This window comes from Brienomyrus brachyistius, chromosome 19 (assembly GCF_023856365.1).
Source record: "Brienomyrus brachyistius isolate T26 chromosome 19, BBRACH_0.4, whole genome shotgun sequence".
NCBI lineage: Eukaryota > Metazoa > Chordata > Actinopteri > Osteoglossiformes > Mormyridae > Brienomyrus > Brienomyrus brachyistius.
This window is the reverse complement of record NC_064551.1, coordinates 694260-710717: the sequence shown is the minus strand read 5'-3', so window position 1 is coordinate 710717 and position 16458 is coordinate 694260. Positions and strand designations below refer to the sequence as shown.

Genomic DNA, 16458 nt, shown 5'->3' with positions numbered 1-16458 from the left:
CAGACCGCGCGTAAGTCTACTGGTGGCAAAGCGCCCAGGAAGCAGCTGGCTACCAAAGCGGCACGTAAAAGTGCTCCGGCCACAGGCGGCGTCAAGAAGCCGCATCGATACCGGCCCGGAACCGTGGCTCTGCGAGAGATCCGGCGTTATCAGAAGTCCACCGAGCTGCTGATCCGCAAGCTGCCCTTCCAGCGTCTGGTGAGGGAAATCGCTCAGGATTTCAAGACCGACCTGCGCTTCCAGAGCTCGGCTGTTATGGCGCTGCAGGAGGCAAGCGAGGCGTATCTGGTCGGTCTGTTTGAGGACACCAACCTGTGCGCCATTCATGCCAAGCGAGTGACCATCATGCCTAAAGACATTCAGCTGGCTCGCCGTATCCGCGGGGAACGTGCATAAATTTTTGTGTTCCAAACTACCTTCAAACAAAGGCTCTTCTAAGAGCCGCCTAGAGAGTTCCGAAAGAGCACAAATTTCTCTATTTAATGCTGTTACCGTCTTGCATTAGGAACCTATCTTTCTGCATTTTAAAAGGGACGGTATCTAGGTGTTTACTAGTCTGGTGTGTGTGTACCTTGACTGTCTGGTGTAGTACCTTGCAGTGTGTGTCTCCTTTAAATATTGATTATGTGCATCCTTATCTGGTGACGTTTCTATTAGCTCAGGGTCCTTCTCAGTAATTCATACCTCACTTACACGACTCGGTATGCTGTTTAAAAAGAGCCCGATTGAAAAGTTTTTGAAGTGTGCTTCCTGCCAAACATGAGGGATATCCTAACGCTGTCTTCATCATTATATTTGCACTAAATTCAGCATCAAGCGCGTTTCTTTAAAAGAATTTGGTGTCGTCTGTTTATGTCCTTTTGATCTATTGAATTAAATTTTTATTTCTATTGCGCTTCATATTTTGGCAATCTCAAAGTGCTACAAAGTAAGAGTAGTGCAATAAAAATTAATATTCAAATGCCTGTAGTAAACTTTTCAGATCTGCGGTCGGTTTTATTTGTATTGTGGTGCCAGACAGACTGAGGAAAAGTAAGGAGGCGCGAACTGACACAAAGTTGCTCCTTTAATGTCGTCCTTAAAAGGATCGTACTTAAGGAAACGCACAGCGACACACAGCAGGCAAATAGGGGGAGGTCACACACAGTAGCATAGTTAGGGACACAACAGGATGACATGTACAACAGTGGTAAGGATACACATGACAATAAGGAAAAAGAGTATATTGCCAAAATTATTGGGATGCCCCTCCAAATAATTGAATTCAAGAGTTCCAATCACTTCCATAGCCACAGGTGTATGAAATCAAGCACCTAGGTATATAGGGTGCTTCTAGAAACATTTCTGAAAGAATGGGTTGCTCTCAGGAGCTCAGTGAAGTCAAGCGTGGTACCGTGATAGGATAAGTCCATTTGTGAAATTTTGCTACCAAATAAGCCTCTGTATTAAGAATGGGATGTCATTAAAGTTCATTTGTGTGTAAAGGCAGGTGTCCCAATTCTGAGGGGCCACATAGCAAGTTGAGTCTGAACTGGATCCGGATAAATAGTTGTTCAGAAATCACCACAGATCCATATAGTGGATCTGCTCTGACCCGTACGTGTTTGAGAGTCAAAAGTTAAATTCAGAGCAGGGCTGAATGGGACTGGTGCGTGGCTCACTGGGCTAAGTCGCTGTGCTTGTGATCGGAAGGTTGAGGTTGGTGGTTCGAGCCCGCCCTCAGCAGGGTGGTTGCCGGGCAGACCCTTGAAAGCACTGACTGGCCCTGCGGTGTGTGGAGGAGTGTGTGGAGTGTGGAGGAGTGTGTGGAGTGTGGAGGAGTGTGTGGTGTGTGTGGAGTGAGAGAGAGATCACACTGCAGGATCAGTCAGTGTGCTCGAGGGCCTGCCCTGTAACTATTGTGCTGAGGGCAGGCTCGAGCACACTGACTTGATCGCAAGCACAGAGGATTAGCCACCCACCAGTCCATTTTAAAAAAAAAATTTTGGCAAAAAAAAAATGCCAATGATGCCTCCTGAGAGCATTATCTGGCCAAGGCTGGACTTGAACCAGCAACCTTCTGATCACAGATACAGAGGCTTAGCCTGCAGCGCCACTCTCAATCCCTGTGGGAGTGGTCTGTATTTCGTATATATGTCTTTTTTCCCCTATCTTGCCAAACAAAGTATTCACACACATGTAGCACATGTCTCTGTGAGTTAGAGTGCACAGAGCCTTGCTCTGTGATTATTCTGCCAAGGCTGGGCTTGAACCAGCAACCTTCGGATCACAGATACAGAGGCTTAGCCTGCTGTGCCACTTGCCTCCCTAAGGGGCGTGGCCTGTATTTCGTATATATATGTCTTTTTTCCCTATCTTGGCAAACAAAGGATTCGCACACGTGTAGCACCTGTCTCTATGTGTTAGAGTTAATGCCCTTGCTCTGTGATAATTCGGCCAAGGCTGGGCTTGAACCAGCAACCTTCTAATCACAGATACAGAGGCTTAGCCTGCAGCGCCACTCGCCACCCCAGGGGGCGTGGCCTGTGACCTTTGGGATGAGTCAGAAGAGTTGAAGCTGTTATATCTGCAAAGGGTGGCCAACTCCATATTAAAGCCTATGTATTAAGAATGGGATGTCAGTTAAGTTCATGTGTGTGTAGAGGCAGGTGTCACAATTCTGAGGGGCCACATAGCAAGTTGAGTCTGAACCGGATCCGGATAAAAAGTTGATCAGAAATCGCCACAGAACCAGCGACCTTTGGATCACAGATACAGAGGCTTAACCTCCAGCACCACTTGCTTCCCCAGGGAGTGTGGCCTGTATATGTTATATTTGTCTTTTTTTTTACTACTCTGCCTGAGGCTTGAACCAGGGACCTCCAATATGATCACTCAGTATGTTGCGCCACCATTAATCCTCCGATCAACCACCCTTAAGTGTTCAAGATAATGATCTGCCGGGTGACGTGACGCAATAAGAGATCCTACTCTGCCTGAGGCTTGAACCAGCGATCTTCTGAATATGTTATGTTTGGAAAAATTAATGATTTCCTAAAAATTCGCGCCTCGGAAACTAGAGGGAGGAACGTTTTGATTTTAGGCAAGTAAGTCTATTATTCAATAAGCGGCCAATGACGTCATTGAACCAATGAAACCAGGGAAAATTTTCAACCAATCAACATAAGGCAGGAATGCTTTATAAGTTTGCGTTATAAGGCGCAAAGCGCGTTATTCTGTTTATTTCGGAGATTAAGGTTTGAACAATGGCAAGAACCAAGCAGACCGCACGTAAATCTACTGGTGGCAAAGCGCCCAGGAAGCAGCTGGCTACCAAAGCGGCACGTAAAAGTGCTCCGGCTACTGGTGGCGTCAAGAAGCCGCATCGATACCGGCCCGGAACCGTGGCTCTGCGAGAGATCCGGCGTTATCAGAAGTCCACCGAGCTGCTGATCCGCAAGCTGCCCTTCCAGCGTCTGGTGAGGGAAATCGCTCAGGATTTCAAGACCGACCTGCGCTTCCAGAGCTCGGCTGTTATGGCGCTGCAGGAGGCAAGCGAGGCGTATCTGGTCGGTCTGTTTGAGGACACCAACCTGTGCGCCATTCATGCCAAGCGAGTGACCATCATGCCTAAAGATATTCAGCTGGCTCGCCGTATCCGTGGTGAACGTGCTTAAATTGGCTTTCATTGACTCCTGCTCTCCCGCCCGCATAAGTCTGGAGAGAAACCAAAGGCTCTTTTAAGAGCCAAATAAAAAAAAATCACAAAAAGCAAGCTTTACTTGGCCATTAGCGTAGTGTTTTGTAAATACGTTAAAGGTATGGTTACATAGGTTTACCGTTTTTAAACTGCTGGTGTGTTTTCTCCGAAGTAATACATGCCTCCTAAATTATTCAGGAGGCCACCTTAAGAGACTTGTGTAGAGGAGAAAGTAATGATGGTATTGCATACTAAAATATTTATTCTAAGACAATCACATTTTGGATGCTGGAAAGGTTAATGTCCATTTTGATAGAGGCCAATTTTTCGGCCAATATTCCGATTAAGGTTATACATACACAAGTCAGGGTCCGTATCCTAATTTCTCCTCACCTAAAAAGCATTGTTTGGGTGAAAATGCTTCTCCGGGAACCAATAGAATGACTGTCATTTAGCGGTCTTTTACTCTCCACTGAAAAGGCTTTCTACGGTTTCCTGCCTTATTTGCATACGACCATCATATAAGGAGGTCGAGTTATCCTGTCCGCCGTTGTTTGTGTTTGATGGTGGAAATCATGCCTGAGCCAGCGAAGTCTGCGCCCAAGAAGGGCTCGAAGGCAGTGACGAAGACTGCCGGAAAGGGGGGAAAGAAGTGCAAGAGGTCCGGCACGCCGTTTCTGAGGGAACCAAGGCTGTCACCAAGTACACCAGCTCCAAGTAAAGCCCCTGCCGCTTTGCAAAAGAAACCAAAGGCTCTTTTAAGAGCCACCCACAAAGTCAGAAAGGAGCAAAGACCGTCGAGCCGTTGTGAGCTAACGCTTTCAGCTTTTTTTAATATATATATATATATATATATATATATATATATATATATATATATATATATATATATATATATATATACACACACACAAGCAGAAATCAATATCCGTAGCTTTATGTACATCGTGCATTGAAACCCGTTAACAGTAAATGGAGTAGCAATACTTTATTAATCACGTTGAAGGAATTGTCTTTTTCGGCTTATTCATTTCTAGCTTTCCAGCTATACGCGGATTAATGTTTGCAGAGAGTCTACCGGCAGCTTCCGGGCGGGGATCCGTAGTGGATGCTTGTATGGTACTCCTTTAACAATTGCTTTGTTCAGGGGCACAACTATGGTATCAATATGGCAAGCTGCCAGATGGATGGCTAACGCGGGTAATCGCAGGCACGGAAACCCGATCCACTGAGACACAGACCAACTGCGTCAATGCCGCAACGCTCAAATATACGCGCTCATAGTAATTAACACTTGTGTAATTCCAGCAATGTATGAAGATGATGGAATGAAATATATTTCCGGCACGCTTCATGTTAAAAGAAATTAAGGAGAAATTTCATACATTTTACATTATTCGTTTGGTTTTTTGAGGATTTCAACCTCTTTCCAGATTTGAAATGGTGAGCTTCTGATCACAAGTAACAGGTCCGAAACTGCAGAGTCACGCACGGACTCATGGGCTATTCTGAATTAAAGTGGTTTGTTTTTGACAGAGCTGTAATAAAAAAAAAAATTCTGCATTTTTGTTTAAGGGTGGGCATGGTGTTACAGTAGTTAGCGCTGTTGCCTCACACCTCTGGAACCAGGGTTTTCATCTCCACCAAGGCTCTTGTCTGTGGAGTTTGCATGTTATCCCCAAAAAACAGCAGCAAATAAAACACTGGTATGTAGTGGCAATACTAAATAATTTCACCATTTTTTTGAAGGTGATTGTCTCCTACAACAATAAGCTCTGTTACAGGTGTCATGTCACTGGAGCCGTATTGGCAGAGTTTCTATGCCGATGAGGTCAACAAGCTGGTCATAATCAGCTGGACGTCTACTGAGCACAAAACGGGTAATATACAGGGAGACCTACCTGGGCCTTGTCATATGCAGCAATTCATTTTGCACATCATATAGAACTGCTCACTGTAGCACCTCATGGTGGTTTGTGTGCCCGCATTCCCCCCCCCCCCCCCCATTTATTGGGTAGAGTAAATTTAGAATGCCGTATAACGACAGTACAAAACATGGCATTGTTTAGTTATATGGAATTTGTCAATTTATAATCAGCTGTATTTTATTGCAAATCAGTTGTACAAACAGAAAAATTCAAATGCGATCAATTTGTTTATCATGCGTTCATCCCACACGTTAAACACAGCGTTCAGCAGCTGATAAGAGCAACAGTGGCACCAATTCCAGTACTGATGCCTCAGGCCCTTCATTAAAATGCCCAGCTTCTGCTGCCCTGTACTGCCATCTGGCTGAAAAAGCTCCACTTCCAGATGTCAAAGGGAGCTGCTTTAAAAATCACAATTTACTCTTTTTCCTTGTTAAAGTCAGGAATGAATTCGGCGGCTCTTTGCAAATGGCCTGTCAGGGCCAAAGCTTCGCGACACATCGACAGAGTGGACATGACAGAGGAAGCGGTTCAGTGAAACAGCTTTAATGGTGTCGCGCGGGTCGGCTCCCATTGGTGAACCTTGAAACTAGGTGTTCCTAGAAGATGCTACTTAAGTTACACAGAATAGCATTGCTGATGTCAAGCAAAACCTTAATCGATTCTTATATTGTTCAGTCTGCCTTAGACTTCCTGAGCTTCTGAGTGAATGTGTAACAGTAAGCATTAGAGCTTATTTATGGAGATATGAGCATTTGATACAAAGGTCTCTCCTATACCAACATTTCATTAAGAAAAATACATCTGAATAATCTTTTGTACAACCAAAAAGAAAAAAAAAACCTGCATATTCAAGAGTTTTAATATTATTATGTATATATATTTCTTTCTGCATTAGAAACTATTTCTTTAAATGGTGATGAATTTCCACTAGGGTTATGTTATGATCATTCCCCTCCAATCACTGAAATACAATATTTTCACATACAATACAGAGTCAAATTAATTTGACAAATTCAAAATAAATGTTCCATAGATACAAAGGTTTGAACCATCATTTCACCTCAGACCTGTCTGGGAAATCGCCCCAGGAAATCGTAAAGCCGTTCTATTAAGTGCAAACAATCTCATACATACACACACACACACATACACACACTGTATAATAATTAGTGTGTGCAGGGTCTCTTACAGCTTTTAGATTCACAGGTTGAAGCCAGATGGTTTTGACATAATGTCAATGGCCCAAGAACATCTAGATTTTGTTCCTCTGTTGTATACAAGAAAAACAGCAAACCAAAAGATATCAGTGCAAAAATACTCAACTCTGAGGTCCTAAATTCATTGAGAAATGGTTCAACCCATTAAGGTTTACATATGGAAGCAAACAGTTCTTCAGTCTCCCTTTACTAAGCAGGTTCAAGAAGACTATACCTCGTTCAGAAATCGTAAAAAGAAACACAGACTGGGGAGAGATGTCAGCAGGGAGGAGAGAAGCATGAATGGACAGGACCCCCCCCCCACACACTGCCACCCAGTCCATTACAGCCACTGCATACTATTGCACTTCACCATTCCAGTATTTTGTTTACAGATCATATCTGTTAGAAACAATCAACAAAAGAAAGGAGGGGAAAATGGGGAAAACAACAGAAAGCTGTGCAGTGCTGAAGGTGAAGACCAAACTCTGGCGAGGTTGGAAAATTAGGTTTCTTAGCAGCAAAAGAAAAGAAAGGAAAAAGAAAAGAGACTATGATGGCTATACTACCGTCCCACTGGGAGAGCTGGCCTGGTTTTGGGATGACAATAAGCCCTGTAGGGGAACAAAGGAAAAAGAAAAAAAAGGATAGATGCGTTTCAGTCCTTCTAAACGAGCACATTCATTCAGCTGGCCGCCCCTCTCTCTAAGCACGACGGCGAGCACCCTGGCGGGCCCGGACCAGCAGGAGGCCCTCTGCCGACATGTATGGCTGCATGTCATGTCACAGAAAAGCGCAAGTATGAGAAGTGCGCCCCCTAGTGGCGCAGAAGCATCACTGAGCAGGGGGACATCCAGGCCGGAAAACGCTTTCTGGAAAATCCAGACAAGATACATCTCGAGTAAGTCACGATGCCGACTGAGAACTATCGGGCCTGACTGTAGATATTCTGCATAGAATGTTACAAAGTGGGTCCAACGGGGTGGCTTTCATTAAACTAAAAGAGGACCAAACTAAAAAGACTAAAACCAGTTTAAGCTTTAAATGGGAAAACTTACCCCTTTACCCGGCCGTGCCCAGGTGCAAACAAAGCCCTCCTGGCAGGCTGTGACTAGACAGTCCTCCAGAAATATCAAGACCGTGAGTCTTTCGTGTGCAATCTTTTTACAGATAAGAGGCTCTAAGAGGGGCACGTCCTCCATGCAGGGACACAGTGTGGTGCCCAGGGTCTTGGCGGGGTCCGCTTTGGTTTTGGGCAGCAGGTTGAGCTTGTCACTGCTCTTGCTGCTGATGTGCCCCATGCTGTGGTTGCGCTTGTGCTCCTTGTCGTGTTGCGGCTCCTTGCGCTCGTGCAGCGACAGCGTGGCGAACTTGCCGACCCCTGAGGCCACGGCGCTGTCCGCCAGCACGCTGCCCTTACTGCCGGCTGCGTTTGCTGCCGAGTGTGGCAGGCTGTTGGAGCGCGGTAACGGCGCCGGGAGCGAGTTGCCGGGAAGGGTCACCCCATTGTTGCCATTGGTGCCCGGGTTGGTGCCAGTGAGGGCATTTGGCACACCCACGCGCGGGCTGCTGGCGCCCATGACGTTGGTGTGCGTCCTGGTCCGGGACAGTGGAAGGTGAGGGAACAGGATGTCCTCCGTCAGGTCCCACAAGCATAGCTGAGTGTCCTGGCCTACCGAGCCGAACCGGTATGTCACACTGACGGGCCTGCTGTCTGTAGAGTTCCGCTTGGAGAGTCGCGATTGCGTGCTGTTGGCCCGGTCTCGGCCGAAGTGGATCTGGTCCTGGATGTCCTCGTCGCTGCCGCTGAACTCCATAGGCTCACTCTCCTCTATGCTGGTGGTATAGTGGTCAAACGACACCACGCTGACCCAGGACTTGTGGCCGTGGCCCCTGGCGATGACCCGGCAGTCGGCGAATGACCACACAGTGACCAGATCATCCTCCCCCCCCGCCACGATGTACTTGCCGTCGGGACTCCAGCACACACACAGCAGGCCCCCGAAATAGCTCTTCATGGTGCCGTGCAGCTCGACGGCGTCGAAACTGAAGACGCGCAGGAAGCCGTCCTGGCTCACGCAGGCCAGGAACTTGCCGTCGGGTGAGAAGGCAAACTCGTTGAGCGCGCCCTCGCCCACCGTCCAGCGCAGCAGCGGGTTGCGCGTCGACTTGCTCTTGCAGGTGTGCACGGCGTAGCCTTCGCCCTGCTTCAGCAGCTGGTAGTGGGGGGCCGCCGTGCCGCAGGCGTGCTCCACGTTGTAGAGGTACATGCTGCCGCTGGAGTGCGCCACCAGGAAGAGATTCTCCGAGGCCGGCAGCCACCTCACGCACGTCACCCGGGACTTATCGATCAGCCTCTGTCAAGCAGGAGCGGGGAGAAGGGCCGCGAAGATCACACCACCAGCCGACATCAGGACATACCGCTTCACCTCTCCACCACATTATGAATCAAAGAAATGAATTGGGGGAATAGAGGCTCTTAGCGTGTCGCTATTTTTATTTATCCAGTTTTCTGCTGTAGATTTAGCTACCAGTTCCTCATTCTTTGAGGACGGCTTCCATGACTGTTCACACTAAAAGGCAGTTGGTTATCCACTACACATCCAGGGCCAACCGATCACATAATCCCACAATAAATCACAGTCTAGTTGAAGAAAGTAGTGAAACTGATCACTTTAAACAGCTGAACTTTTTTTTCAGAAGCTTCTGTACAACCTGTTTATTTATCATAAATAAAATCAACATTTTCACTTTAAGCTTATTTTCTGGTGAGACCAAGGGAAGCACATTAACACTATAAAATAAGCACAAACTGAAGTAAACAGCACTGAAAATTTTTTTACTTTACTGAACATGCAAATTCAGACTCGAACCCTGGACCCAGAGGTGTGAGGGAACAGTGCAAACCACTGTACTGCCCCCAATAAATTAACATTGTAAAAATAATATTCATCTGTGCTGATGGACCGACAAGGACCAAGCTTCAGAGCATGTTCACTGATCTACACTCACTTCCTCGTTGAACAGCTTACTGGTCTCCTTCTTGATGGGGTCGATGAGCTGCACCTGGCCGGCCGTGAAGCCCACCAGCAGAGAGACACTCTCGGCCGTCGCTGTCAGGTGGTTGAAGTCATGACACGTCGGCTGTGTTCCCTTGTATATCCTCTTGTCTATTGGTTTGCTCAGATCAGCCGCCTGCACACAGCCAAGCAAAAAAATGAAGGAAACTGCGAAGATGGGCGAGAGGAACAGAACCGGATAGGAAGAGGCAGCAGAAAGAGGCACATGGTGGGAAAGGACCATCAAACAGAGAAAGAGGAGCAGCACTGCAATAACAAGAAGATATCAATACTCTGGCAATCATGACATCTGTATAGGATCTCATCAATTTTCTCCTTAAAGATTCTAACCAAACTTTCTTAAGGAATTACTAATTCTTAAGGAATTAAAATATTAAGTTGTTTATTCATCATAAAGTGTGTATACTCTGGTTAAGCATCAGTAGTTTGCAAACATTATTTTAGAATTTTTTAATGCCAATGAAGAAGAAATAAAAAAGAAACACAGGACCCCCACGTAACAATAGATGTCAACCCACATCTCTTGAAGGTCTATCAGCACACTCAGATTCAGGCACCCAAGCCTTCAGCGTCCTGCAGAGGGCTCCAGTGCTTTTCTCTGGATGCTTGCTTGGGTCACAATTTCCCTATTATTATTTTATTCATTTTTTTGTAATAGATATGTGCAAATACCCTAGGTGAGGTAGCCAATTTTCAGGGGCATCTTCATTCTGCTGCAGACTATTGCTAAAACATACAGTACACAGGCATAAACACTCTCAGGTGTATCTACTCTATTATCCAAAGATTAACAGAGAAGTACATCAGCTTTCTAAACAAGAAAATAAAATAATGCGTAAAGACATCAATGTCTATAAAAACCACATCTTGCAGTGGACACTTTCTCAATTATACCTAAGCATGGGTAATTAAAGTCAGTTCCTGGTCTTGCTCAAGGTCCCATTGGTGATGTCACTCTGCTGAACCTGGGATTTGAACCAGTGAACTTCTGATCACAAACAACAGCATTCTAACCCTCCGAAACACACAAGACTCTAAACTCCCATAGACAAAACATTCTAAAATAAAACCACAGCCCTTCATTAAATAGACAAAAATGACTGACCATAGTATTTCTGTTGAGTAACTGAAAAGTATTAATATAAAACAGCACAAGCTATTCTATACATGCATGTATGCATATTTGTAAATATGAAAAGAAAATGTGTTTTATGGCTAATTATTTGGAAAGTTTATTTACAGTGTGTTGTAACTTTAAGAGGCAAAACAAGAGGCAGAAGGCATACACAGCATATACACCATACACAGCATATACAGCATACACAGCATGTACAGCATACACAGCACATACCACATACACAGGATATACAGCATACACACCATACACAGCATATACCACATACACAGCATATACAGCATACACAGCATACACAGCATATACAGCATACACACCATATACACAGCATATACCACATACACACGATATACAGCATACACACGATATACAGCATACACACCATACACACGATACACAGCATACACAGCATATACAGCATACACACCATACACAGCATATACACCATACACACCATATACAGCATACACACACACCTGCCAGCAGCTGATCTTAATGCTGTAAGCTATGTCCTGTGCAAGGAATCGACAGCACATGAGAAACAGGGTTGTGTTTCTTGTATAACCTGACAAGTAATACAAGGTGCTCGTACAAAACACCACAGCTGGAAAATCTATCCCCTCTTCAGCAAAATGACATCAGTTCTGCTTCCTGTAAAAGCTTGAGTTAAATCAATGCTTACTGAGAAGCAGAATCAGAGCAGGGGAATTCCTGCTAATAAAGTACAACCTACTATTTTATTAAACAGAATTCATTAATCATTTAGATTAGTGACTCTCAGCCATTTCCAAGGGGACCCCAGCCGTTCTACACAAGTGCTCTTTAACACTATCAACACAACCAGATCACCACACGTCAAGCAGTCACTGAGTTATATCAAGTCTGTTGGCGATAACGGCTTCAATCCTTCACAAGCCACATGGGAAACAGCACCTTTGATTAAATTTGCCCATTAGTTATTTATATGTCTAATACCAGAATTACTGAAAACATGCAGAGCAGAAACCAACAAACACAACAAATACAGCAGGAACCTGCAGATCCCACATATTGTTAATCAGTCTGCCTGTTATGTCTGTCATTACTACCATTACTACCATGACTATCATTACTACCATGACTAGCATGACTAGCATTTTCCTCGGGCACATATCAGAACCCCATTGGCAACGTCTAAACAATTTCCTCCCCTCTTTGCCTTCCCAACACAAAACCCAGGCCCCTAAATTTTTATGAAATCTCCAAATTTACTATAGGATGACAAATCTTAATAATGAATTTATACCGAAGACAATCAAATCAAATCAAATCAAATCAAACCAAACCAAACCAAATCAAAAAACTATTTGTCCCCAAGAGGCAATCTGAGGCACATAGAGCAGTGCCGCACAGACAGAGACCCAGACATTAAGGAATAGAACAAACAGGAAAAATGGTCAAAAATCAGAATAAAGTAATAATAGTAAAGAGATAAAGTTATACATGGTTCTCAGACAGCAAGGATGTGTTTAAAAACTAGGTTTTATTCTACTAACAAGTGCTCTAAAACATGAAGAGAGACCATGAGGACACTGTCACTATACAGCCGGAACCAGAGACCATGAGGACACTGTCACTATACAGCCGGAACCAGAGACCATGAGGACACTGTCACTATACAGCCGGAACCAGAGACCATGAGGACACTGTCACTATACGGCCGGAACCAGAGACCATGAAAACACTGTCACTATACAGCCGGAACCAGAGACCATGAAAACACTGTTACTATACAACCGGAACCAGAGACCATGAAGACACTGTCACTATACAGCCGGAACCAGAGACCATGAAAACACTGTTACTATACAACCGGAACCAGAGACCATGAGGACACTGTCACTATACAGCCGGAACCAGCGTTTGGCACCCAAAACACAGTGTCATGCAATCTCAATTAAGTTAAAGATACTACAGAAATCCAGGACTGCTGTAGATAAAGAGGTTTGTGGCGGTCAGCCTCCAGCCTTGCACAGACGAGTCAGCTGACTTTGCTAACAAACGCTGATCTTTGACTCACCCCCAAGACATCTTTTTCATTTTATTCACAGCAACTTAAAATTTCATGTGTTACCAGCTAAATATTTTACTGGAGCAATTCAGGTTAAATACCTGGATGAAGAACACTGGCAGCAAGGAACCTCCTGGGACTTAATTAAACGCTTGGTAATGCAAACCTATGTCCTTATTCACCACTCTGCACCTACTGTGGCTCAGTAACCCAGGAAAATGTACAGTAGGCAACACTGGCTGTGCAAAACATCCTGGTTCTATGAGAAAGCTGAAGATGCTTTAGAGCTTTTCCAGCGCTGAGGTAAAACCGCTGCCAAGCTCTCCCGATGCTGAAAGCCTGCATGTCTGGTTATTGTTACCAGCTGGCTATTTGCGGAAGAGCTGCTTCACCATCACTAACCTGCTAGATGCAGGCAGATACTTCAATTAAACGGTAAATAACATACGGAGTAAAATAGTTTAAATTAAATTGTGATATGAGACATTCAGCCTGAACAATTACTTTTAATTTTCTTTGTTGTAAGACACTTTTGAACTAGATTTGATCTGGTTACATGGTATTAGTCACATACATTTAAACTTATGTGTCCTAAACTTAAGTGTGACAACAGCACTGCTGACTGGCCTCGGGGGTGTTCCACAAAGCAGGATTTCTCGATAGATGGGATTAACTTAGCTAGAAGTCATGATTGTCCAATACAAATGCTTCGTACCTAGACTCTAATTGGACAATCATGAGTTCTAGCTAACTTAAACCCAGTTAACTGAGAAATCCTGCTTTGTGGAACACCTCCCTGCTGTCCAGCTGCTGACATGGATGATAAACTACAAACACCATGCCACTTACACAAGACTGACTCCTGTTGACTTCACGAACTAACACACCATGACGGTGGCACAGTGTTCGGTCATTACACTAAACGTCATTCACGTCAATCCGATATATCCCTCCGCATGCAGTCAGCCAAACACAACACGTGTTTAATAACGACGTATCAATAAAAAAAACACGTGCGATATGTGCGCGCTACTGTTTCTTGCGCTGGCAAACAGACGTAGAAAAGAAGACCAACAAGCAGCGAGACACCGGTGAGCGTGTGCGAGGGGGGGTCAGACACTTGCCGGTTACAGGGCAGCGCGACCCCCACTCACGCCTGCAGCGATGAGGATGTTTCCCGCACACACCCCCCTCCCATTCGCACTTAGGAATAGCTCGAGGGACTGCCGCGCGCGCGGGGAAGTCCGGCTGTCCCGATACGTCCCGCGACATTCGGGTCCCGGGGACGCGCAGATCACACCGACATAGTGAACCTGCGACTTTGTCACTGAGTGGCGTCATTCTGTCGCCGATAAGCTCTGCAAGGTACAGGTGTTCTCCGGTTGCAAGCTCTAAGGTTATTCTCAGCACACCTCCACAAGACACCACTCCGTTTACCTTTCTGACGCCTTTGTAGATATAAAAGTACAGCTCCCGGCCCACATTGAAACAGATTCTGTCGCCGTTGCCTGACTGGTCGTTGACGTTGACGAATGAGACCTTGACCGGGTTAGAGCCCTGGGAATTAAAAGGCACCCTATTGGGACGGCTATATTCGGAGTGAGTGAGGAGTTTATAGACGCCTTCCCGAGTGGTGAACTGAGTTTTGATTTCGTTCATCTCCTTCCCTCCTCCCTCCGCCGCCATCTTGGAAATTAGCATTCATCCTTCCCCGAGCCCGGATCTCGCTCACAGCGCATGCGTATTCCCAGAAGCTCGCTGCTATCCAGTCAGCTGATTATGGGAGTTCACGTGTAAGCGCAACTTTCCCCAAGTCCTTATTACCTTATTACCACCGTTCTAAAACTATGTATTATTATTATTAGGGGTCCAAGCACGTAATGCTGGAACCCTATTGTTTTTGTACTAATTTATTATTATTATATTACATCATCTAACGGTTTCATTTAGAATGTTGAGAGTGTAGGTAGATCCCACTGTTCTTGCCAAGTTTTCCCTTCACAGCTGTAGATTTTTTAGGGTTACTCCTACTTTTAAAGCTTTTGAAAATGACTGTGTGTTTTTCAATGACTATTTATTGGAGCGTTAGAGAAAATGAAAGGCAGTAACGCTGAGATGTGCAAAACTGAAATATTTTTTTTCCCGAATGGATAGACCCCTTCTGTCTTTGGTTGTTTATTTATATATTTGTATACGTGTATGTGATATGAGCATATATGTGTATGCATATGCCCGTGTGTCAGGCTTCCAGGAGGACGGGCAGGCTGGCGGAAATAAAGGCAGACGAGGGTTTATTGGGACTAGCGGGGGCAGAAAGACGCACATTCCAACAACAACAATGACCGACATCAAACAGGGCAACACGTGGACTGATATACAGAAGACAAGCCGAAAATAGGCAACAGCTGGGCACAATCGGTGAAGCACACATGGATGATGAGGGGGCGTAGCACACGCGAGGATCGGACGAGCTGGGCTTGACACCGTGTATTTTCTTTTTTTCCTTTTGTAATTTGTGTTGCGGTTGCTGCTTGGTTGTTGCAGTAGAACATTTTATGTATAATGTTAAATTGCTGTGTTTGTTCAATAAGCATCGATTTAAAAAAAGATCCCACTGTTCCCACGTCAACCACCGGAGGGCGCTATAATATATAAAAATAAACGTGTTTTGCACAATACCTTGGCAACCGTGAGTCGTACATTCAAAACTTTATATAAGCTTGTTATGATTTTTCCCGCTATATTACGAAATATGCAGAACCTACTTTTTTTTTCACTCAGAGACAAGTGATAGGTGTCAATGGAACCTCTGGCCCAAGTACTTCACGATTTATTTTGCACATTTCTTTATTTGCTAGCTATTATAAATTGATGTCCTGTTTTCCATGTGAATGTACGTTACACGTGTTTCACATTTGTGGCACTGACGCCTACACCGTTCAAATATTAATCAAATGTGATGGGTGAGTACAGATTGAGGGCTGCTTGTGACTTGCAAAAAATGGCGCGTTTCAACCAAAAAAGAGCGCTATAATAAAGCAAGACGCGCTTTGGACAATATCTCGTGAGGCGTAAGTCAAATATTAAAAATGTGTATGTCTTCCTCTTCTGTCAGTTAAGATACTTCAGATGGTATATAATATATCTATATGGTCTTCAGTTTTTCCCTTAAATACACGAAAAGACCTGCTTTTGTGACATAGTTGGTGCTTTAATAAATAGAAACAAAATTTGTGTTACATATTCTTTGAGTCCTCTTTGTGAATATATATTCAACATATTCAATTCAAATATATTCTGATTTCCTCTTTTCATTTTTTTTATGCTGAAAGTTTGGCTTCATTTCTTCAGCCTTTCGGTGCTATTTATGAGATATGCTCAAACTTA

General features: G+C 44.7%; 2 protein-coding genes across 3 annotated transcripts; one reads left to right on the top strand and one right to left on the bottom strand.

The window, feature by feature from the left end:
• The first annotated feature begins 3218 nt into the window (after positions 1-3218).
• On the top strand, positions 3219-3712 carry LOC125714374 (histone H3). The gene has a single exon (XM_048984915.1). It carries the CDS (start codon positions 3246-3248, stop codon positions 3654-3656), a length of 411 nt encoding a protein of 136 aa, XP_048840872.1. The 5' UTR covers positions 3219-3245; the 3' UTR covers positions 3657-3712.
• Positions 3713-5766: 2054 nt separating this feature from the next.
• Positions 5767-14917, bottom strand: LOC125714360 (WD repeat-containing protein 20-like). Of its 2 annotated transcripts, XM_048984890.1 has the most exons (4): positions 14509-14917; positions 9819-10001; positions 7865-9163; positions 5767-7420 (listed from the first exon to the last, which is right to left on the bottom strand). In XM_048984890.1, the coding sequence occupies exons 1-4, from the start codon at positions 14770-14772 to the stop codon at positions 7367-7369; spliced, it is 1800 nt and encodes a 599-aa protein (XP_048840847.1). In that variant the 5' UTR covers positions 14773-14917; the 3' UTR covers positions 5767-7366. The 2 variants fall into 2 exon arrangements, with proteins under 2 accessions (XP_048840847.1, XP_048840848.1); XM_048984891.1 differs by lacking the exon at positions 7865-9163 and having other exon boundaries at positions 14509-14916.
• Between the last annotated feature and the right edge of the window lie 1541 nt (positions 14918-16458).

Coding starts and splice junctions, on each gene's coding strand:
- LOC125714374 (XM_048984915.1), top strand. CDS start 3,246: ATGGCAAGAACCAAGCAGACCGCACGTAAATCTACTGGTGGCAAAGCG.
- LOC125714360 (XM_048984890.1), bottom strand. CDS start 14,772: ATGCTAATTTCCAAGATGGCGGCGGAGGGAGGAGGGAAGGAGATGAAC. Junction 9,164..9,818: donor GTAAGCTGTTCAACGAGGAA/GTGAGTGTAGAT, acceptor CCTGCTTGACAG/AGGCTGATCGATAAGTCCCG. Junction 7,421..7,864: donor GGGCACGGCCGGGTAAAGGG/GTAAGTTTTCCC, acceptor GTTCCCCTACAG/GGCTTATTGTCATCCCAAAA.